The following is a 22,406-nucleotide window of genomic DNA, read 5'->3' as shown; positions in this document are numbered from 1 at the left end:
GTACTCCCGAATTACGTTTGAATGCTATTTTTGTTTGTGTCACAAAGAACTGAAGAAGTCTCTGTATGCGATATGATAGACCTTAAAAATTCGCAATATGTTTTTAAGAGTTGATGAGTTGGTAGGATGTAATTGTTCTATTCTTGTATGTCATGTCTTTGTTTATATTTAATTCTTGGTCTGCAAGTTAGTTATAATGTGTAGGTGATGCTGAGTTTTCACTTCTCGCTTGCATTTTACTCGTTTGTTCAACTCTTTTTCCCTAATCAACTACCTCTTAGCTTCACTTTGAATCCGTCTTACCCTGAATGTTCTGCACTTCTGCTTCGACTATATTGAATCTTCTGCTTCCATTTCTCATTCTCTGTGTCAATGTCTACCACCAAATTTGAAGCTGCTTTACTTGGTCTTACGGGTGGCGGGTCGGTTTTAGAAACAGAAAATTTTATAGATTTAAAGGGTGCTGTTGAAGCTTCAATAGCGACCTTTTTCCCTGGCATCATTCTTGGCCTAATTTCTTACTCATCTTGGAAAATAGAGATGGTGTAATTGAAGCTGTGTTGAAAGAAAGAGATTACAATGGGAAAGCAAGGGAGCAAAGAATATGATCCTTCTAATGCTGGAAGAAGAATGTCAGGAGGAGATTACAGTTTAAATTCCAAAATGGTGTGGCTGCATGGCCTGAAAAGTCATGACTTTCATGTTCTAAGAAGTCATTCTATGAAGTACAGTACTTGTAAGGGAAGCTATGTGGGGAGAAAGCATTTGTGGCTCCGGAAAGATGTGAAGTCAATCGTTTTTGTGTTTGTTTTGATGAGTTTCCTTATCCTGCTGGATTCATTTCTGGTATCCTTTTTTGATTCCATGATTCTTCAGAACAGTTCAACTTCAAGAAAATCTCCGGGGCTTAAGGTACGAGAAATCATAATTGTTGACACAGCATTTCAATTGTCCTAGTACTAATGTCCTGAGATTGAATGTTAATTAAGGAGGACGAAAGTAATGCCTACATTATGAAAGAAACATCTCCAGTTCAGATGTACGATCGGCTTCAGAAGTTAGCATCTGCATCCATTGCAAAGGTTTGCTAACTATGCTTCATAACCTGTATGCATACAATTAGACTGTTATGCTTTTCCTCAACTAATTTTTTTTTGCTTTAGAAAGAGTCCGAGCAAGAGTCATCAAGCTTATGGGAGGAACCAAATAGGAGGCAAGTTGCTGCCTGGAAACCTTCTGCGGATAGAAAAGTTTCGAAAAGCCTAGGTATTTGATGAGTTTGAAGTCCATATGTTAATGTATCTCTAAGGGCCCTTCGTCCTGTTACGTAGCTGTTTGTTTTGTATGCAGGAAAATATAAGAATAGTAATGGCTACATACTAGTCAGTGCAAATGGTGGTCTCAATCAACAACGAGTTGCTGTATGTATTCAATCAATTGATGTTGGAAATGATCATCCAATGCATAATAATGAGTCTGAGTAGGCTATTTCATTGGTTACAGATTTGCAATGCTGTTGCTGTGGCATCTCTTCTGAATGCTACTCTTGTTATTCCAAGATTTCTTTACAGCAATGTGTGGAATGATCCGAGGTTTGAGCATCAACTTTGAATTGTTAACGACCTCAGTTTGGTGTTACTAAAAGTCTTATGTTTCAAAAATCATTGCTGCAGCCAATTTGGTGATATTTACCAAGAAGAATATTTTATAGATGTAATGAAGGATGAAGTAAACATTGTCAAGGAACTCCCTTCTCATTTGGCATCACTAGACCTTGAAGCAATTGGAAGCCTTGTATGCTCTTATCCTATTTTTCTTTGAATCAGGACATTATTTGATTACACAGATTTTCAAAACAATTTTTTAAGTCTTACTTGTATCTTTACCAGATTACTGATGCCGATCTCGTGAAGGAGGCAAAACCAACTGATTATATGAAAACAGTGCTTCCTGTTCTCTTGAAAAATGGAGTTGTTCATTTCCTGGGATATGGGAATCGACTAGGCTTCGATCCATTGCCTTCTGAGCTTCAGGTACTTGTTTGACTATTACTCTATTAGGAAATAGACAGATTATGGGAATTAAGCAGCGCAACAATGGAAAAGCTCTGCCTTATATCATGCAATACCTGTAATATATAAATGTTCCAAAATATTGCAGAGACTACGATGCAAATGCAATTTCCATGCTTTAAAATTTGCGCCCGATATCCAAAGAGTTGGTTCTTTGCTGGTTAAAACGATAAGGAAATATGATGCTGCAATGAGCCTGTTGGACAACCAATTGCTTGGAGACTTCATGCATAGCATTCACTCAAAACAGCAGGATGTTGCAGCTAGAGGCCCGTTCAAATATCTTGCTCTACACTTGAGATTTGAGATTGACATGGTAGCCTACTCGCTCTGTGACTTTGGAGGTGGAGAAAGTGAGAGAAATGAACTCCAAGCATACAGAGAAGTGCATTTTCCTCTGCTCATCGAACGCTTAAAGAACTCAAAGTATATATTTCTTATATGGCTTTTCCAGTTACTGTTATCTCTAACTGTGTGCAATTTATGGACAATTTGAGTTTAACTGATACATTTACAATTCTAGGTCTGTTTCTCAAAGTGAGTTGAGAAAGTTGGGGAAATGTCCACTGACACCGGAAGAAGCAGCACTAGTTCTTGCTGGTGTGGGTTTTAAGCATAGAACTTACATTTACCTAGCTGGATCTCAGATATATGGTGGAAACTCCAGGATGAATTCCTTCACCGACCTTTATCCTAATTTGGTCACAAAGGAAACACTTCTCACACCAAGTGAACTTGCACCTTTTCAAAACTTTTCTTCCAAGGTAAGTCAGTATTGGTTGTTTGTTGCATTAAAAAAAAACATTTTACACTTGATAATAATTTAGAGGATTTTCCTGTGCAGTTAGCGGCACTAGATTTCATTGCCTGCGCAACTGCTGATGTGTTTGCTATGACTGACTCCGGGAGCCAACTATCCTCCCTGGTATCTGGATTTCGAACCTATTACGGTGGCGGTAATGCGCCTACTCTGCGGCCTAACAAGAAGAGGCTAGCAGCAATTTTGTCTGAGAATAGTACCATAGGGTGGAACAGTTTTGAAGACAGAGTTAAAAAGATGATCGAGGAAGGTCAAAGGGTACATGTCAGGAGGTTTGGTCGAAGCATATATCGACAGCCAAGATGCCCACAGTGCATGTGTAAATCCTACCTGTAATGTTTTTCAAACATTACGTTCATTTTTTGATGCCATATGATTCTTTAATTGGTAGCTGCACAGTTGTAGGAGTTCTTTTCTTTTGCCCTTTTACCATTTCTGTTCACTTGTCTACCAGTCATGAATATATTAGTTTGTTCTTGCAAATACACTGATTACCGCAGATCTTTCTAGCCCTGCTTATTGGAAACAATGTGCTTAAACTTTCAGTATTCTCACGTCAGACTTACGAATGTTAGAATTGATCCAACCTTGGATGAATCCTGTATGCTGAATAAACTTGGAAATGGGAAAAATCAATTAAATTTATTGGATTAAACCCGAATGATCCGAGTCAATACTTGAAAGAACAGAATGAAGCAGAAGCATTATGTTTTCATTTCCGTACTACTGACATGTAATCATTTCCCTGCTTCCAGTACTACTGACATGTATTCTAATAATCCGATCCCTATCTGGAAATGATGTTTTTCCTCTAAACATCTTTTCTAGTAATCAAACCGCATGATATCACTTTAAGATGGACATCTTTTCTAGTAATCAAACCGCATGATATCACTTTAAGATGGAGGGAAGAATCGATTAAGGTTGAAGGGAAGAGTGTAAAACTCTTCATTTCGACTATCCCCTTTGAATGCCCGAAATTTGGCCCACCATGGCATTCCTCTGTCTCTTGCACTTTCCTGGTATTCAAGTGTGTTATCTAAGAACACGGCGACAAGCAAGGCCACAGTTGGAGATGATGAGAAGATGGTATTAAGATAATCGTTGAACTGCACAACATCAAGAAAATAGAAATGTGAGTCATGAATGATAATTCACCTTGGCAAAACATTTCATGATATAGTACAAGATACTGATGTGATGTTAGGATGGGGGGAATTTACCCATCCAGCTTTTGTATGAGCAGGAGCATGATGAGCCATTATACTGTATTCCCTGAAATACTCAGGCACAGACAAGCCCAAAAACAAGGATACGCCAACAATAAAGAGGTTTCTCATTGAGTTCATGTTTGTAAATTGCAAGAAGGACAGCCCCACTGAAGCTGAGAACATTAATAGATCAATAATAAGTTGGCTGTAACTTCCTGTAAGAGATTGAGAAAATGCCTAGTAAAAGCAGATGCTCACCAACAAAACCAAATAAAACACAATATGCAGCAGCAAATATGGGGAAGGGTATTGATGCAAACAGAGCTCCAAATTTTCCTGCCAGAGGAATGATGCATGTTAGATTCAATTGGAAGACAGTAGAAGAGTGTAATATTAACCGTAGAAGACATTTATGAGGAAACTATCATGCAGGGACTAACCCAGCATGGAGAAGAATATCATAAAACCAGCTGAGATTTGAATAACCCTACGGCTTCCAACACGAGTGCTACCAAGAAGCCCCACATTTTCTCTGTAGTTATTTCAAAAGTTATTAGTGGTCCATTGTTTGTTAAGTGAGAAAAGAGAAATGAAGAAACACTTATACTTACACAGAGACTGTTGAGCCTGACAATGTTCCAAATAGTCCATTAAGAAGGATCCCTATCCCCTGCCATCCGATACCACGGCTAAGAACATGAGCTGGAGGTGGTGTAGCACTTGCTAGGCGTGATGCAGCCTTGTAAGCTCCAGTCGACTGTAAAAGTAAGCATTAAGCATTAGTATTAGTGTATTACTTTTACTGGTTTTAATTATGCTAGAAGGAAATTTCAAGTTAGCATGAGTTGTACCTCAATCAATGAAACTAGAACAGCAGCCATCATACCAAAAGAGTGACCAGCGCTAAAGGTAGGAGCACCCCACTGAAGAGGATATGGTATCTTTATCCTGTATTATGAGGAGAATGTTAAACAAAGGCATACTGGTTCATCTGATTTTGATACTTTCAAGTGTACATTGCAGAAGCATTTGAGTGGGTAAATATTCAAAAAACAATTATGTAGAGTAGCAAACAATAAGCCTGACTATAAGATTACTATATCCTTATGTTGACATGGTACTAAAGGTGAGCATGAAACGAAAAAGGCAAAGAACTAGTTTGGGTACAAACCATGGAGCAGAAGAAATAAGGTTGGCCCTGTCAGTTCGGCAGCTTAACTCGGTAGCTTCTGGGCGGTGTTTGTATGCACCACTGGCTGTCAAGAGGTGTGCATATGCCCATATCACTGTGATTGATATAATAAGCGCAAAACGCTCTAGCACTGGTATCTGCTTTGCATGGAAGTTCTTTAAGTACTGCCCACAAAAATACAAACAATGAGTTCTTCAGTCTCAACAAGTATACTAATAAATAATAAACCACCAGTAGATGGTCACAGTAATATTACCTGGGAGAAAGCTACAAATAGGATGAGCATTGGAATGCCAATTTCAACACATCTCCCAACCTGAAAGACAGAGAGTGTGTAGGGAGTCAGAGTAATGTAACAATACTCCACAATGCTGATAAGAGTGAGTGAGAACTTTAACAAGTAAAACTTATGGGATAATTACCACTGGGAAGCCTCTGTCAAACATGCCGAAACCAACCAATGCAATAACAGGAACCATTCCAAGTGGGCTAAAGAACCTGTATTACATAAAGATGGATGCCCTTGTTCATTTTGTGAGTGATAAAAGTTTAAAATACCGTTACTTCATTGATGTAGGAGTTACATTGGTTACCTGGAACAGATGGCCCAAATTTGACTGTATCCCAGAATTATCTGTATGCTTGATGATACTATCAAGGCACCTTGTACTGCTCTCATGGTGTTCAGAAATCTCTAGAAATACATGAAATGCCATTAGCATTTCTCCCATGAATAACAAACAGTCCCCAGATCTCATAAACAATCAAAGCTATCAAATGACAAAACTTATTCTCAAAATGGAATCATGATAGAATCCCAACTAATTAATTAGATTGGTGTCTTCAATTATTCCTAGTAGGAAGATCATATATACGTTCAATGAGGCCAATTATCACACAGATCATAGACTTATAAGAGTGTTAACCAAAACAAAGATTCGAACTTACAGTATGAGGATCGGCAATAGTTTCCAAAGAAGAATCATGAATAATGGATATGATTGGAACCATGAATGCATAAGACCCTCCAACCACAGTTGGCAATCTTGTTCCAAACAATGTCTGCAGAAGTGTATTAATTCCTTCAATGAAGAGCAGAGTCTGTATCACTCTCACTTTGTCACCCTGATCAATCAAGTCAAACAAGAACCAAATTCATCAGTGTCACGAACTGAAACCCAACAGATAGCTAATTCAATCAGAGAATGAATGAACTAACATCATTGCCACCCATCAAAGGCACAAGGAATGATGGGATCATTACAGCAGTCCCCAAGGCCAAAATATAGTGCTGGAAACCCAAAGCAATAGCTTCCCCTGTTTCCACATCAAAAAAAGACTTAAACTGTTCAGGCTTTGAACAAAACCCAGATGGAGAAAACCTTAAACCAATAAAACAATTGAGATTCTAAGTCCAAATATACATCAAAGACTCAAGTTTTACATACCCCAAGATGGGTTTGAGTCAATGCAATACTCTAAACCCTGAAGCTGGTCCATTGGTGGATGGCTTATCTCTTCTGGTTTAGCTGGAGGAGCCGCCATAGCTCTTAGATTCTGTAAACACAGAACCTTGTTTTTGCTCTAAATGAATCAAAGACTCAGAGATAGAGACACTCTAAGCCAAATGAATGTAATGTGAAAAGCAGAAGCAGAAAAGGGGCAAAAGCTAAGAGAGAAAAGGAGAGTGAGAGAGTTCAGTACAGAACAGAACTGTGAAACTTGACTTTGAGAGAGAAGGGGGAGTGAGAAACAATGTGTGTGCAATTGGCGCCCACTATTGAGCTAAATCACTGTGAAGCTGCTTTTTCTCGTTTCGAGTTTGGTAGAGTTTTTATATGGTATGGCACTCTGCTTTTTCACCTGTGACCAAAGTTCCGTTGGCTCTATATGTTTTTTCTCTGCTATTCCCGAACTGCCCTTTAAGGAACTTCCAAACCAGATGTTACCGTTGCCTGCCAACACTGTTCCCACTTAATTTTACAACCCCATTTCTTAATTGCTTTTCCAAATCTAATCGGCTAAAAAGGGAAGAAATGCATTCAATAAGAGATTCACAACTCACAAGGATTGGTTGTTTGAATGAAACCATTGAAACGTCTTGGTTCTGTACCTTTGGAAATGTGATTCTTCTGTCTTAGGAAGGGGAGAAAGTTGAGAGATGAGCTAGCTAGAGGAGTTGGGAGTTATGGTAAAAGCATTAGGAGCTACGAATATCTTCTTCTTCTTCTTCTTCTATAATATGTTAATTTTTTTCGTGAATTTTTTTCGTGATTGTAATGTTGTGTACGTTATCATATCGCGTCACGCATGATGATGATATGATCATGAAAGTTAGACGCATGACTATGGTAAAATCCTCAACATTTGTCAATTGAAGTGTGTGTAACACTTGCAATTTTGGAGGTGAGAACCCATATTCAGTTAATCAAATAGGGGAGTATGAGATATTCAATTATCAATGCTGCCACATTGAGGCGTCGATGCCCACAACTTTAGTAGTATGCCAATCTCCGATTAAGGCATGATTGTGAATGATTAGCTCATCAATACTTGTCATTTAAAGTGTCGAACACCTATAACTCCGGAAAAAGAAAATAATAATAATTGTAACGCAAAATAACATACTTTTCTGGTTATTATCAAGTCGCATAATTTTGAATCCTCAAAAAATTCAATAATGTATGTATATGTAGAGAGACTATGATCTATGTGAAAATCATGTGACGCGTATGCACAACTGTGGGGTGTGGACCTCCAAAAACAATAAATGGTAACACCAAATCAACAATATATCAAAATGAGCTAGTACTAGCTACTCCTTTATTGAGAAACAAGTACCAACCTTTGAATGTAGCAAGCGACATGATCCCTGATTTACCTTGCTCCAGAATCGTTTAAACAAACAGAGATGACAACACAACCAATTTTATAACAAGAAACACTCCCATGATTGTTCTTTGTTCAAGTTAAAAATTACACTCCTTTATTCCTTCTATCGGGGTAGTTTCAGATCGTAGTAAACTACAAAATTAGCGTACTCGATGATAGATTTTTAGGTGTTAAAATAAAGAGTATCTGACTAGACTAGGGCTCCCAAACGTGTGTGTGTTGTAATCTCTAACGTCTATATTTCTATGCTAAGACAAGAAATAGGAGCCCAGAATCTGCCATTTTTCTTCAACAGTGTATATATAAATATAGGGCCTGAGGTTTCGCTTTTCTGGGGTAGCGATTGCAGTGAAATCCATGGATATTTACTTCCCAGTTCCCACCATCGGGACCAAACAAACCAACCAAATTAAATTGACCCAGCAATCTGCAAAAAGGAGCAAGCACTACGAAATACGAAACTATCACAGGTCTCTATCCTTCATATATACATTGCAAGACGTACGTGGAGAGGATATACTGAGGGCATTCTTAGTTGAGTGGATATACTTGGATGACCAAATAAACAACCTTCTATTCAGTTCGGTTTGCAATTCAGTGTTTCATGTAGAATTATTAGCATATTTATGTCAATATTTTAAAAAACGAATGCGTACCCAAAACGTTTTTTTGAGAACTTTAAGCGTTAAAATTTAAGACGCATTAGACGTAAGCCTTATTAATTAAATATATAATTATATACATATAAAAATAACAAATATACATAAGAACTTACCGATATATTACATTTAAATATAATGGAATTCATAATTCAAACTTTTTAGATAGTTTTTATCAATTTAAACATATTATATATATAAATATAAAAAGATACATACAAATATTATTTTTTAAGGCGTAGTAAAATGCGTAAAAGACGTGAAAAATATAGTTATAGGCGTGAAAAACTTACGGTTTTTAAGCCTCACTGTCTAGACCAAAAAACAGAGACGTTATGTAAATAGTCTAAATTTTTTTAAGCCTCAGACGAGTTTTTTTAAAACATTGATATATATATATAGGAGAATTTTCAGGTGCGGACATCCGTACCTTACGTATAGTATAGATTCGCCGATTCCGGCAACGGCATACCGCAACAGCGGGGCGGACCAACACAGCTGCACTCCCACCTCCCGACGATCCCGTATGTGCCGGTCGGAGCTCCATCGGCGACCCACGGCGACCAGAATCGCGAAATCGCCGGAATCTGCCCATAAACTTGAGTTTTGCAGATTCCGGCTGTCATAGGTCGCCGATGGAGCTTTGACTGGCACAGACGGAATTGCCGGGAGGTAGGTAGTGCAATTGTGCTGGTCCGCCGCGTCGTTACAGCCTGCCGTCGCCGAAATCAGCGAATCTATATCTTACATAAGTCTGCACCTCAAACGGCATATATATATATATATATATATATATCTAATGCTAGCTCGTTTAGAACTATTTTGGTTGGAATCGATCTCATGCATGCATGGTTTTCCAAAAGTTTAATCTTGGTATTTAACTATTTATTAAAAAACTAAAAATCCAACGTAGGGACAGACTATATGCATGGGCCAATACACTTCAATGTCACAGATAGACTTACAAAGTCTGATGTGGTTTCCAGATTCATGCAGAAGCTGGCTGACATATCTACCAATGGCTCTGTTCTTCTTCCATTATTGGTCATGAAAGAGAAATAAGTTAGATCTTATTGGATGAGAATTATGATTATGTATATATATCTGATAGACTGATTTCTCCCCAACTAATGACTTCGCTCATCTTCCATAATTGGGTAGAAATTAAAGGCCATTTATACCGAAAACCAGCAAAGAAACATAAGATGTGAGTCTTTTAGACACACTTAAACGGTTAAACTTCTAGTGAACAATCTCATAATAACTAACATCAGTTATCATATATAAATGTAAGCGGAACTACCCCAATGCATGCACAACTGCACAAGTAAACAGTAAACTTATCGTTTTCAAGGAATTATCTAAATGATGTTCCAGACTTAACCCTAGAGGAGACACCAATCCATATAATATGGTAAATCGATCATAAAAGGGACAAAAGGAGAATCAAAGTAACCTAACGCCATCTCCATTCCCATCTCCATCCCACTATCATGTATAACTGTATAAGTTAAATTACTTGAATATCTAACCCTGAATGACCGAAAAGGAACATAAAGATGTTCCTAATTAATAAGATCCTTTTCCTCCTCCATAGTCCATGCTAAAAAGGTTTCTTAGCCAAGACAATATCCATTCATAGTGGCAATTGACAGAAGCCAAAAAGCTCACTTTATTAATGGACTTATTTTCTCTTGTTTTCTTTTGGGGTAAGATTCATATCATGTTAACATATGCATGCATGCTTCTACTATTTAAATTATCTGAATAGATTTGTATGCAAAATGTGTAAGAGATTTAACTTTAATAACAGAGACAAACCTAAAGAGGACCCATCTGGATCCCACAGTCATGCTGCAGAAGTAGTACCAATCAGAAGTAAAGGAAATCCTATATGATAATTATGAGTAGTTCTTGAAGAAGGGATGATTAGTGCATCCTGATCCAGCCAAACAAGGATCCTCTGCATAATGAAAGCTAAGGTCACGTTACTCACGTAATCATGGGATGTTATAAAGGATATATATTTACTTCTTTTGATGAGGGTATACGAGTGGAAGCATGATCATTTTGTCTAAAGAACACTTTTGCCTTTGACCATGACCAAGTTTCTCATCGGACTTGGATTCTCTCCTAGAATTTTCACTCGTATGGATGTGTTTGGGTCCATCTTCTATATTCTACTTCCTGCTCATAGGCTAGAATTGAACGCAATAACAGAAACCAAGTTTGTTCGAAAAGGAATGAGAAGGAATGATTAACTATAGCATAATGTGATTGGAGATTGGAGAATGCCAATTGAGGGAAAAAGATGTTAACACAAAGCAAAATAACCAATGGAGGTGTGGTGGAGATGTGGTAGAGTTGGTCACTGCTTCATTTGTTTTGCATTATCTTAGAGTGAAGGAATCCTTTCGGCTAGAACATGAAATATAAAAGTGAGTTTGATATGTATCTAAATCCAACAAAACAAACCAATAGATCGCTTTCTAATGACCTTTTCTTGGTTAAGCAACTGCCTTATACTGATTACTTTACCTTGCTGCTTTACCTATGTTGACGTCAAAACTCTCATCGCATTGTCCTAAACAAAGCATTTCTGCCACTTTACTCGCTATACTCGCTATACTTGCTGCCTCACATCATCCTGGAGATTTCTGAACTATGTTCTTGTCTATTAGGTCAGAAGTTCTATGTATGTTCCGGCAGTTGATACGACTTTGTTGGAAGCAGGCGTTTATGGCTTCTGCAGTGTATTCTGCAATCATTCCTGGTAATTTGTTATCATGTTAGAGGGGTTTATACTATTACCGGGAAATAAACCAACTGATCGATTTAACACTTAAATGATTGAAGACCTTTAAGGGTAAAAAAGATAAAACAAAAGAACAAAAACAAACGAAAGCTGGATAGCAAGAACGACTTTAATACTAGGAGATAGGATCCAAGAATAGCAAGAATTGCACAAATGAATTGAATTAAGAGCTGGTCAAACTTAGTATAAGCATTTTGGTGTAATGAATATGCACATAGAAAATGCTCCTCAATTCTCTGCAATATAAGCAGCAAATAACTCCAGCAACTTGATTAGTAAATCTGATTGAACCGCTTGATCTCCCTCAATATGTAACAGCTATCGAATGATTCCATTCTGGTCATATACATGTACAATTGATAAAGAAGTTACAAGACCCACCGTACTGCTCTAAATGTTTTAAGAAAAGAACTACGTCGCCAAACTCGCCTGGGACCATATTATCCATTTCAAAAGTTGATGTGGTCGTATATGTGATCTACCAAGAAGAATTACAATGGCTCATGATCTTCTGTCCAACTTCTTCTCACCAGATCTCTTCTCCTCCACCTCTCTCCGTTTCTGCTGCCTGCACCGAAAAAGAGACAAGTTATTTTTTATATAACTGACCAAGGGTAATTTTCATTACAAAAAGTTAGAGATCAGGAAGTGATTGCTAAATATTTCAGACAAATCTCCCTGACAACTAAAGATATATACAGTTTTACTTGAAAGAAAAAAAAACACATCACTTTTATATTCTAGATTTGTTTCACTAAATCAAACCCAAATGCAGTTCAGGAACACATTTGAGACTTTAAACCTGTCATCTCATAATGAATACATAAGGCGGGTAACAAAGAGGACATAAAGGCAGAGTCAATTCATATCACAACCTTTTGTAAATGCACTCGACAATCACTTGAAAAGTTAAATGACTGCATGCAGTGTTGATGTTAATTCACGTATACCAAAACTTCCGAAAGCGTCCGGAAAGGTTTTAATTACAGTAAAGTGCGTCATTTAGCCACTTTTGGCTGAGAGGATTACATAAAGACATAAGAGCTGTCATTACACCATACTACAAGATGAAATGGAATTTACGCGCAGGAAAGAGTATTGAAATCGGTAAGTGAAACATACCCCAAAGTGTATCCACCAGCATTAGCAGAAGATAACAGTGTTGCCTGAGTCCCATCTATCTGAAACAAGAAAAATAATACGATCGAGTCAGTAAAGTAATGTCTTTACGATCCATCAGGAAAATAAGCATGTATTGCTTTTGAAGGAAACCTTATCCCACTTCGACTTCTTATTCTGTCTACCATCCCGAGGGATGATATCGGCAGCACGTGGTAAGGAGCTCAACCCAGTAGCAGGCACAGTTATACCTACAACATGAGACAACCACAAATGACAAATTATTGAGAAGCTAATGCTAATCTGCATATGTCTGCAGTTAAAAAGTGAGTACCGTAAATTTATGTTAAATGGTTTCTAACCTGGAAGGGGTGCGTTAGGTGTAGGCGCAACACCAACTATTGGTGTTAGTCTTCCACCAGAAGCAAAATCAACATTCTGACGGTTCTTTTTTTCTTGATTGATCCTCTCCAGCTCACGTCTAGAATCAGCCTCTGCTTCAAAAACACAAACACACACAACACATAAGATATATAGATATGCAAGCAGGTAGACAAATAATACACACACAGAAATATATCTATACACACACACACACACACACACAGCCCTTCTAGTGAGGGACCCCTTTTTTGGTTTGAACAAAAGCATGCTTTAACCCAAAATAGTACCAAAAACACAGAGAAGAGAGAGAGAGAGAGAGAGAGAGAGAGAGACTGTTAATAAGAGTTGCGAGTGACCTATTTCATCATAGTAGTCGCTTTTGTCAAATCCATGAGGGTCAAATACATCTTTACTGAAGCATGAACCTATCTGATCGATATCTTGAAACCGCACTGCATGCAATAGAAAGTCTGGGTTCCTATAGTCCTTCTTTTTCCGCACTTCTTCATTAAAGCTTTTCCCTGCCCTCTTTAATTCAAGAAACCTTTGAATCTTTCTCTGGAATGAGTAGAAATCAAAACCGAATCAGATACAGTACATTATGACATTGACATAATATTAAAAGAGACATAACAAATACTAAACATACTTAAATAAATACCATAACCGGATATCAATATGAGGCATCTGAGGCTATGGCCTATTTTTCATCAACTACGACTAAACACAGGTGGTCACCTAAGGACATTTCAAACTCCAAAGCTGATATTCCCAATCAAGGTACAAACATAAAACAAGCGAACAATGGTTATAATTGAGAATGAGGGATCCACCCTCAAAACACTCAATCATGTCCCTTTTCTTATGATACACTCAGACTCAGTTTTAGCAAGGCCTAGAATGCTGGAACCTTTGACTTTAATGGCTTTAAATCGTTCAGGGGAAATACATATAAAGTAATATACACCATTATGCATTAGGGTAACAATGAGACTAAGATGGCCTTAAGCCCATAACATACCTCTCAATTAAGGAAATACTTTTATACTCACAAATATCTATGCCAAAAGATTCAAACAGAAAGGTTAGTGTCCTAAAGTTTCAATATCAGACGAACCATCAGGCAAGAAGACACCATATTTTGACATTATCATCTGAAGAAAAGGATTTCAGACTTCAAATATGGGTGTATAGATGAAAATATTATGGTTTTCATATTTGACTTGTACAACCCTCGAGTATTAAATAAACTCCACAGATACAGTCTCAAGAAAGTTCAGGGACACCAATGCACATGTCACATACAACAGAGTCTGAAGCTAGACACATATGACTTAAGACCTCAGTATTATTAGTTCAAAATTTATAATCCCTATAAGAACCCCCCCCCCTTTTTTTTACACATCTATTCTGCAAATAGTGAACCTTTAACTAAGAACTTACTTGTAGGTCCTCTGAGCACTTGATCTTCGATGGTGGTGGAAGAAACTTATCCAATGGATCAACACCTTTCTGATCTTCGCCAACAGTCTCTTCAGCATTTCTACCCTCTGATTCAATTATATTCTCATTCATCGCATCAGAGTGCGATGGCTCAGATACTCGAGGAGTGGCTTGATCGCTCAACTGAGGCGTCTTACCCTGTGAATCACCTGCAACAAATAAATACTACATGAAGTTGCAGATACACAAAACAAACAACCAGTAGTCCGAAACACAGAAAACACTAATGCTCAGAGAACAGCATTACCATTTGTAGGCAAAACGCCACCGCTTCTGTCGATTTCACCCTCCTGCAATCAATTAAATAAGCTCATCTTGACTAATTACTGTCCATAACTTCGAGTACTAAGCTACCATCTAAATAGTGAGAATGTTCGAAAATTACGAAGCTCAAAACTTAAATCAGAGCTTAAAAATACATCACAAACATGTCAATTCCTAACCTTTAATGCACATAATCAATACTCAAATGTTGCCACGTTTAAGAGCATATACCTCAGGCTCTGGAGACATAGCAGCTTCATCATGCCCATAGTCCACAAGCGTCCCTCTCCTCCTCGACCTCTCCACCGCCGCCGCCTGTTCCGGCGATCCCGGCCTCTGAGAGAGCTGCTGCTGCGACGCGGAGCGGCGAAACTGCCCCGAGCTCTCATCATCCACACCGCTCGTCGCATTATTGGAATCAACCGCATCCGGCATGGAGGCGTCGCCGTGTTGATCCCGCTCTTCTCTCTCTCCGCGGCGGTCTTCTTCGTCTTCTTCTTCTTGTTCTTGTTTTCCGTGTTCTTCAGCTTCGTCCATGTCGTCGTCGTCCTCTTCGTCGTCGTACATGGAGAGCAGCGCGATGCCCTCCGGTTGGCGCTTTCGTGAGGCCATGGCTGGGGCTTTGATGCAGATTGGGAATCTAGGGTTTCAGAAGCGAATTGAGGGATGAAGTTGTTGAGATTCGGAGAGGTTTGAATTGGAGATTGGAATTTGGGGGTTTTGAATTGGAGAGCAAAGAGGGAAAGGGGTTTTCAGTTCTGGGAGATGGACAATTATGAGCGATATAACTCAGCTGAGCTTTTTTAGATAGAAACAAAAAATTAACTGGGCTTGAAACTCTACTTGGGCCTGAGAATATCGGGCCTTGAGACCGGTATCCTGTGATAATGTCATTAAAAATTAAATTAAATATATGTGAATTCACGGCTATTAACTATCACCATGGTAAACCACCCCGGAGATAGTGAGGTGGAAAACCTTGTCCTTGGTTCCTTGCTAACCACAAGGTCTGGATTTCGAATCCTCGCATGAGTCTGGGTGGCCAGCCGGCGGTGACCATTGTTAGACAAGTGTGTCTGGCATGTGGTATTCGCTATCATGCCCCGTGGCGATGCATGAATTAGTCTGGCTCTATTGGGATATCCTGCATAGGTGTGTGTTACCTAATCTAACTAAGACTAACTCCCCAATAAAAAAAAACTATCACCATAGTACGTTAGAATTTGGTTGGCTCACGTTAGTAAGGGGAAGGTACATATAGTCTTCGGAACCCCATCTCGCAAGGAATGCACGAATGGATCATCCATATGACCGTGTTCTGAGACCGAGAGCTATTCATGTGACAATTGAGAAACCATGGGTCGAGTGGAAAGATGGAAGTTTTGAGAAAGGTAGAGGGATGCGATTTTTTTTTTTAGAAGAAACGACAAAAAAAAATTAAATCAAGAGAAAACTAAGTACAATCACTAGCGATGAAGTCTTGTAAAAATGAAGGAGTAGAACTAAAGAACACGTTGCAGGGCCAGCAAAGTTTCCATCCCGGTACAAGTGAGTGAAGGTACTCCCTGGGAGCTGAAAGGAGCCAGTAGCATCTCTAACAACAATTCCAACACCTCCTGTATGTGAGTGAACATCAAAAGCTCCATCCATACACACACTAGACCAACCAAAAGGAGGTTTCTTCCAAAGGTGTCGGAGGCAAGTGGATTTTGAAGGAGAAGCATTTGCTAGCATATAATTGGCAAGCCAAACTTGAGCACTGAGTAAGGTAGAAGAAGGATCACAATTTTTGTTGTTCCACACCTTATCATTCCTTGCTTTCCATAAAAACCACAACTTTACCAGGAGACGGCAAAAACTAGAAGAATGTAATTTTGCCATGCAAAACTGTAACCAGTCTTCAAAAACAAGAGAAGGAGGGATAATCTAACATACCCGTTAGGTGAAATGTCATTTGAGCAGAGACAGGGTAATCACGGAACAAATGAAGACATGTCTCCTCCGCAGCTGGAACAATGTCTACTTTCTTTTTGACAAGGTTTGATCTAGTAGGGAGAAATTCCATAAACAGAATTTAACTTTGCCTGGAACTTTACATTTCCAAAAACTCTTCCAGAAGGGCTCAACGGGTTGAGAAGAAGAGGAACTAGAAGTAGTCATATCTTGAAGAATCAAATGATCCCTAGCCGCCGCATAAGCACTACACACCGAAAAAACTCCTTTGCAGTCGTAGTGCCATATCAATTTATCTCCAGGGCATCTGGTGCTCAAAGGGATAGAGATAATGACCTCCACATCCAGGTAGAGCGATGTGATGATTATAGATAAACGAATGTCCTAGTGTTATAGTGCAATGACCGTAGTCGTCAATCACGTAATAAATCTTTCAATCTTGATAATGAACACAAGCTTTTAGACGTGTGACAGCATTGCATTTCTATAATTGTTTGTTGACAACATTGTCCACAATGAGTAAGGACGATGGTTGATACCAAATAAGGCAGTTTCTTGTTCTTATGTGTTGGAATCTATTGCATTGAACTCTTAACACATATTTATGTAAGTCATCACATCAGCCACAATGAATCGTCATTTGTGTCTAAAATGCTCGGGCTTTTGATACACATTAAGTAGTACAACGAAAAATTATACCCAAGAAATGAGTACTTAATCAAACAGAGGAGAAATAACAAAGGCAATCGGGAAATATAGCTTCCATATGACCTATATAATGTTCTAACTGTGAGCTTGAAGACTCTGCATATGCTAAATATTCAATACATACAGCTGCTGGCTCTCAAAAACATTCAAGGTTTCTGAATTGCAGTTTGTGTATATATCACGTATACTTTTCTAGCTAACCATTGCGCCGAAGTAGGGGTGCTCCATTGCTGCTTTAGTTGTGATTCTTTGAGCTGGATCATATGTAAGCATTTTCTGCATTATTTTCAAAACAATCAATATACTGTAAGATTCATGCTCCATATTTGTAAGAAACAAAAACTTTGCACAAATATAACTCAACAGCTAGCCAGAGTTAAATAACAGTATATACTGTATATCAATCTTCAATATCACAAGTCATCACTAATCAACTCAACAGCATGTTAAAGCTTTCATTTGGATATGGCAATAGTGATTAAACATCACAAGTTCATAACCAATGATTTCGTTTAATTCTTTGGAAGTGCATGCATTCACACTAGCCCTAAGCCCCAATGGGACAATGCCAGTTGCTTGAAAACATAAAATACAGATTGAATGTTTTGCAGAAACATACTTCATGTAACAAATGGCCGGAAGCAGGAAACAGAAAGAGAAAGCAGAAAGCAGAAAGTTTTACTTCCAAGTATAAATACCACAATATTGTTGAATCATGCATGTATATAATTATATATCAAGACCTGTTTGTTCATTCTTGTAGTCTTGTCGCCATTTTGTTTTTGTCACGCAAAATTGCATTATTCATAGTGATAAATTTTGAAACTAGTAAAGCAAAAGGTTAATTAATTACAGGGCTTGATATGCAAGAAGAGGATACATATGCTGGCAGGTTAAACCATCAAATAAAAGCCCTCATAAACCCATAGATGCATATATCCAATCCATGTTTATGTTGTTTATGTTATGATGCAAAATGATAACTGTCCTAAAAAGAGTAATAAGATCAAGAAAGCATTGCCACAGCTTGATATATTAGAGATAAAAACACTTACCGAAAGAAGATCAGCTCCATCTTGTTCCAGAAGAACTGCACCTACTAGCAAATCTTTTGGCAAATCTCCTGCCATATAGCAACGAGCTTTCATCTTCTTTCCTTCCCATTCTTCGTAGGGTTCCCAACCCGGCAGAGCAGTGACCCCTCGCCACTCATACTCTGTTGGTTTTCCCAACTGCCTGCACATATGTAATTGCACCATACTCAATAGTGATTCTATGTATCTGTATTCTGTATAGTGTATACATGTATCTTCTTATCCTGTACTTGGAATCAAAAAATGACATCTAAAGTTCTAAGAAAAACAAACACTTGCAAACCTGAAAATCTCACGCAATTGCTCCTTATCAGTATTTTTAGGATCACCACCACACCCGACAAACAGAACATCCCCAGTCACCATTTCAGCTGCAATTCAATTTCGTATACAACAACACAATACATCAAGTTTTAATTGAATCAAGAAATCAGCAAGAAATAAAAAAGCATGCATAGAATTAAAGGGATTTAGTACGTACCGAAGATGCAGCCGACTGCCCACATGTCAACCGCAGCCCTGCACCTGGTTGATCGGAGCAAAGCCTCCGGAGCCTGGTAACGGAGACTGACAGTCCCGTCGGGAATGGAAGCAGAAGCCTCGCCAAAGAAAGAGTACGACTGACCGATATCAGCCCCGATTTTAAGACTCCCTCGTTTCTCGTCTACCAGCACATTATTAGGGTTTAGGTTCCGGTGGCGGACGCCGTTAGAATGACACTCGTGGACGCACTGGAGGAGCAGGAACAGAACTTTCTTGACCACGTCGGACGGTAAGGGTTTGGCTGCGATGAAGCTGTGGAGATCGGTGGTGTCTAGGAGCTCGTATACAACGTAGTAAACAACCTTGTTGTCCTCGAGGACGCGGAGTGCTTGACGGAAGTTGACGACGTAAGCCGATTTTCTAAACTTCGCCGCGACCAACAGCTCGCGGACGAGAGCGGGAGGTGCGACGCCGTCGTCCGCCGTCACCTTTCTCATGGCAACCAACTCCCCGGTCTCTTTGTGCGTGGCTTTGTATACAAGGCAGTTGGATTCCATCCTCAATATCTCCGAACTCATCTCGTAGTCCTCCATTGTTGCGTCGCTGGTCGATCCAATAACCTCTCTTTGAATTTTTAAAACCCTAGCTAGAATAACTTTGTTCAGAACAAAACATTTATTTAAATCAACTAAAAAGGATTTTGGTCTAGCCGAAAGGTTACTTCATGCGACAAGGAAACCGAGAAGACCAAGGGGACTTAATCATAGCTACGTATCATTAATTGAAATCGTCGGACTAATCGACTACCAAATATTACGTCTAATCAAACTCGGATGTAAATCTAACGGTTTTTTTTTTAAGAATGAATATCTAGAATAATTACAACCATTGCTCCCACGGGAATTAGTTCCCATTTGTATTCCACCCAGCAAACCACCAATTACAATATTTCGGTTCGAAATGGGTCCAATTGTACTTCCTTATGATTAACGTCAAGAAAAAACAACTCACCACAATACTATATACCAGAACTAGCGGCATATATGTATAGGCATTAGGCAACATCCTCATTACATTTATATCAAGAATTAACCAACGTTAAACTATTAGTACTCGAAAACGATATCATAACCATTGCACACCTGCGATACAACCCTCAACACCAAGTCTATGACTTAAAAATTAGAATAACAGTCCTAATAACGAGACTACAAATGAGCCCGAGTCTTATTTTGGGCCGGCAAGGTCCCAATATGTTACAAACCCTAGACCTCTTCTGTATAAATTGGTAAAGGTCTAACCTGAAGGTGCCGTCTTTCCAATTTCCATGAGCTTGTGTCTTTTTTTTTTTTGGTCTGAATGGCAGGTGTCTTGAGCAAAGCTTTAGAATGGAGGTTAGGGAAGAAAATGAATTAGTCTCTCTCTCTCTCTCTCTCTCTCAACAGAGAAGAATGGAACTCTAGACGTTGAACTAAAAAACCCTGGTTCTGTTTGTGATGGGATGTTGCAGCCCAGTAGCACACAGGCTAGATGACATTACATAGTAGAATCATCATCCTACTACATTGCCCTTCAAAAACTTCCTACTTTTTTTTGTTCAGTGTGGCAATGGCTTCTGGCATACTTGTCCTCCTGCCGATTCTATGCAACAAGCTAGAGCCAGCCTCATGATGGATGGCAAATTCAATGTTCCGAGTGGCATCCATCCACAACGTGAGCTACTGACTGTGGAAGTGAATTTGCAATCCATTGCCTCAAACTCATGTCCCCATAAAATATTTCCATCTGTTGGCTTCCTAGTTGTGAAAGTTTCCAGAAGCACAATACCAAAACTGTATGCATCTTCTGATTCTCCTCTTGTTGAAACAAACTATGGAATGGAAGGCTCTGCAGTCTGCACATTGGTAAAACTTCATTAAGGATTTGAGTTGAAATATAATTATATGAAGAAAAATTGACGCGTGAACTAACAATACATCACCTGGAGCCATGTACCCAATTGTGGCTAGGATAATGGTCTGAGTAATGGAATCTCCACTTGTGTTTTTGTTGCTATGCACGTAGTACGATCACAACAGAAGTTCAGAACATATACAAATTGAAAGTTATATTTTTTTGAAGACTTAATCAAATGCATGAGAACACAAGAGAACGGTTCAACGCCCCAACTTCGGCAATGTCCTTTAAAAACTTGATCTTTATATTCTTCAGCGTGACCAAAACGGCAAAACCTCTTGCATATTCACCCTCTCTTCTAGTGATTCGGTGGAATACGCTAGAGATAATATCATTATGGATGAGAGACACTCACCTTTGTTCGCAAAATCACGATCTTCTGATTCTGTCACTTGTAAGTCGGCATCCACAACATCAATTAATGGTGAACTTGCAACCCACTGCTTTATACTCATTTCCCCAACAAATATCTCATCTTCTTTCCATTAACATAGAGAACTTTACATAAAGACAGTTAGATCATTCGATTGAATAAATGATTTCATAACGTTATCTATAGGATTGAATTTGTCACGCCTAAGGATAAGCACAGAAGACAACAACCATAGACAAAAAGAGAGTGATACATCAAGACTTGCCTCCAAAATAGTGGTCTAATCCACCTATTCTAAATGCTGATCAAGATGAGTGGCAAAGCCCAATCCACAAGAATCTGGTGGCTTAGCCCAAGTATATCTCAAAATATCCCAATCTTTTAACATTGTTGATGCCCAGAGACCAAAACTGGCAAAAAGCCTCGATGAGCTCTCTTTCGCCATCATTCCCACACATCTTTTTGCTTTTATTACCTCTCTCTCTCTCTCTCTCTCTCTCTCTCGTTTCAGCTTAGCCTTGATTTGATTTGATTGCAACTTAGAATTTGCATGCACACTTCCCAGGTTCCATTCGACTTTGGAAATATGTCAGCCTTCAAATGATGCCTGGTCTGCTGGGCATGAATAGAATTAAAATCATATCACTGATAACTACTTGACAACCACCTTCTGTAGCTTTTTACTTTCTACCGCTCTAGCTATCTCTGAGATTTGAGGCCTCACTCCAATGTTCAAACTTGTAAAGCTAGACAAGGACCTGTATGGACTTTGGCTTATAATTGAACACAACATCATGCAGCATTTAGCTAGTAATTGCAATCATTCAATCAATTTTCAAAAAGAAAACATTTGGTAATCTGTTGTTAACTTATGGACTAATCATGTTGCTGCTTTTCTCAATCCAATA

At 38.7% G+C, this 22,406-nt stretch overlaps 4 protein-coding genes across 5 annotated transcripts; 1 reads left to right on the top strand and 3 right to left on the bottom strand.

Annotated features, from left to right (window-relative positions):
* Positions 1–525: 525 nt before the first annotated feature.
* LOC126788726 (O-fucosyltransferase 8) lies at positions 526–3,378 on the top strand. Its single transcript, XM_050514742.1, has 10 exons — positions 526–912; positions 990–1,082; positions 1,164–1,266; positions 1,351–1,421; positions 1,504–1,592; positions 1,674–1,794; positions 1,890–2,033; positions 2,161–2,498; positions 2,596–2,836; positions 2,917–3,378. The coding sequence occupies exons 1-10, from the start codon at positions 580–582 to the stop codon at positions 3,226–3,228; spliced, it is 1,845 nt and encodes a 614-aa protein (XP_050370699.1). The 5' UTR covers positions 526–579; the 3' UTR covers positions 3,229–3,378.
* A 137-nt stretch (positions 3,379–3,515) lies between these two features.
* LOC126788727 (nucleobase-ascorbate transporter 2) lies at positions 3,516–7,022 on the bottom strand. 2 transcript variants are annotated; one of them, XM_050514744.1, is made up of 14 exons: positions 6,744–7,022; positions 6,515–6,612; positions 6,244–6,420; positions 5,889–5,989; positions 5,718–5,793; positions 5,552–5,611; positions 5,275–5,459; positions 4,955–5,051; positions 4,715–4,860; positions 4,544–4,635; positions 4,362–4,439; positions 4,116–4,276; positions 3,799–4,001; positions 3,516–3,753 (listed from the first exon to the last, which is right to left on the bottom strand). In XM_050514744.1, exons 1-14 carry the CDS (start codon positions 6,838–6,840, stop codon positions 3,744–3,746), a joined length of 1,581 nt encoding a protein of 526 aa, XP_050370701.1. In that variant the 5' UTR covers positions 6,841–7,022; the 3' UTR covers positions 3,516–3,743. The 2 variants fall into 2 exon arrangements, with proteins under 2 accessions (XP_050370701.1, XP_050370700.1); XM_050514743.1 differs by lacking the exon at positions 3,516–3,753 and having other exon boundaries at positions 3,759–4,001.
* A 4,784-nt stretch (positions 7,023–11,806) lies between these two features.
* On the bottom strand, positions 11,807–15,681 carry LOC126788728 (uncharacterized). The gene is made up of 8 exons (XM_050514745.1): positions 15,163–15,681; positions 14,915–14,957; positions 14,608–14,816; positions 13,521–13,722; positions 13,143–13,274; positions 12,934–13,031; positions 12,784–12,842; positions 11,807–12,229 (listed from the first exon to the last, which is right to left on the bottom strand). The coding sequence occupies exons 1-8, from the start codon at positions 15,541–15,543 to the stop codon at positions 12,163–12,165; spliced, it is 1,191 nt and encodes a 396-aa protein (XP_050370702.1). The 5' UTR covers positions 15,544–15,681; the 3' UTR covers positions 11,807–12,162.
* Positions 15,682–16,433: 752 nt separating this feature from the next.
* On the bottom strand, positions 16,434–21,580 carry LOC126785752 (cyclin-dependent kinase B1-1-like). The gene is made up of 8 exons (XM_050511388.1): positions 21,481–21,580; positions 20,896–20,965; positions 19,869–19,889; positions 19,168–19,763; positions 18,970–19,057; positions 18,648–18,828; positions 17,794–17,868; positions 16,434–16,547 (listed from the first exon to the last, which is right to left on the bottom strand). The coding sequence occupies exons 1-8, from the start codon at positions 21,578–21,580 to the stop codon at positions 16,434–16,436; spliced, it is 1,245 nt and encodes a 414-aa protein (XP_050367345.1).
* Positions 21,581–22,406: the final 826 nt, after the last annotated feature.

This window comes from Argentina anserina, chromosome 3 (genome assembly GCF_933775445.1).
Source record: "Argentina anserina chromosome 3, drPotAnse1.1, whole genome shotgun sequence".
In the NCBI taxonomy this organism is placed as follows: Eukaryota; Viridiplantae; Streptophyta; class Magnoliopsida; order Rosales; family Rosaceae; genus Argentina; species Argentina anserina.
This window is presented reverse-complemented; position numbering and strand designations above follow the sequence as displayed.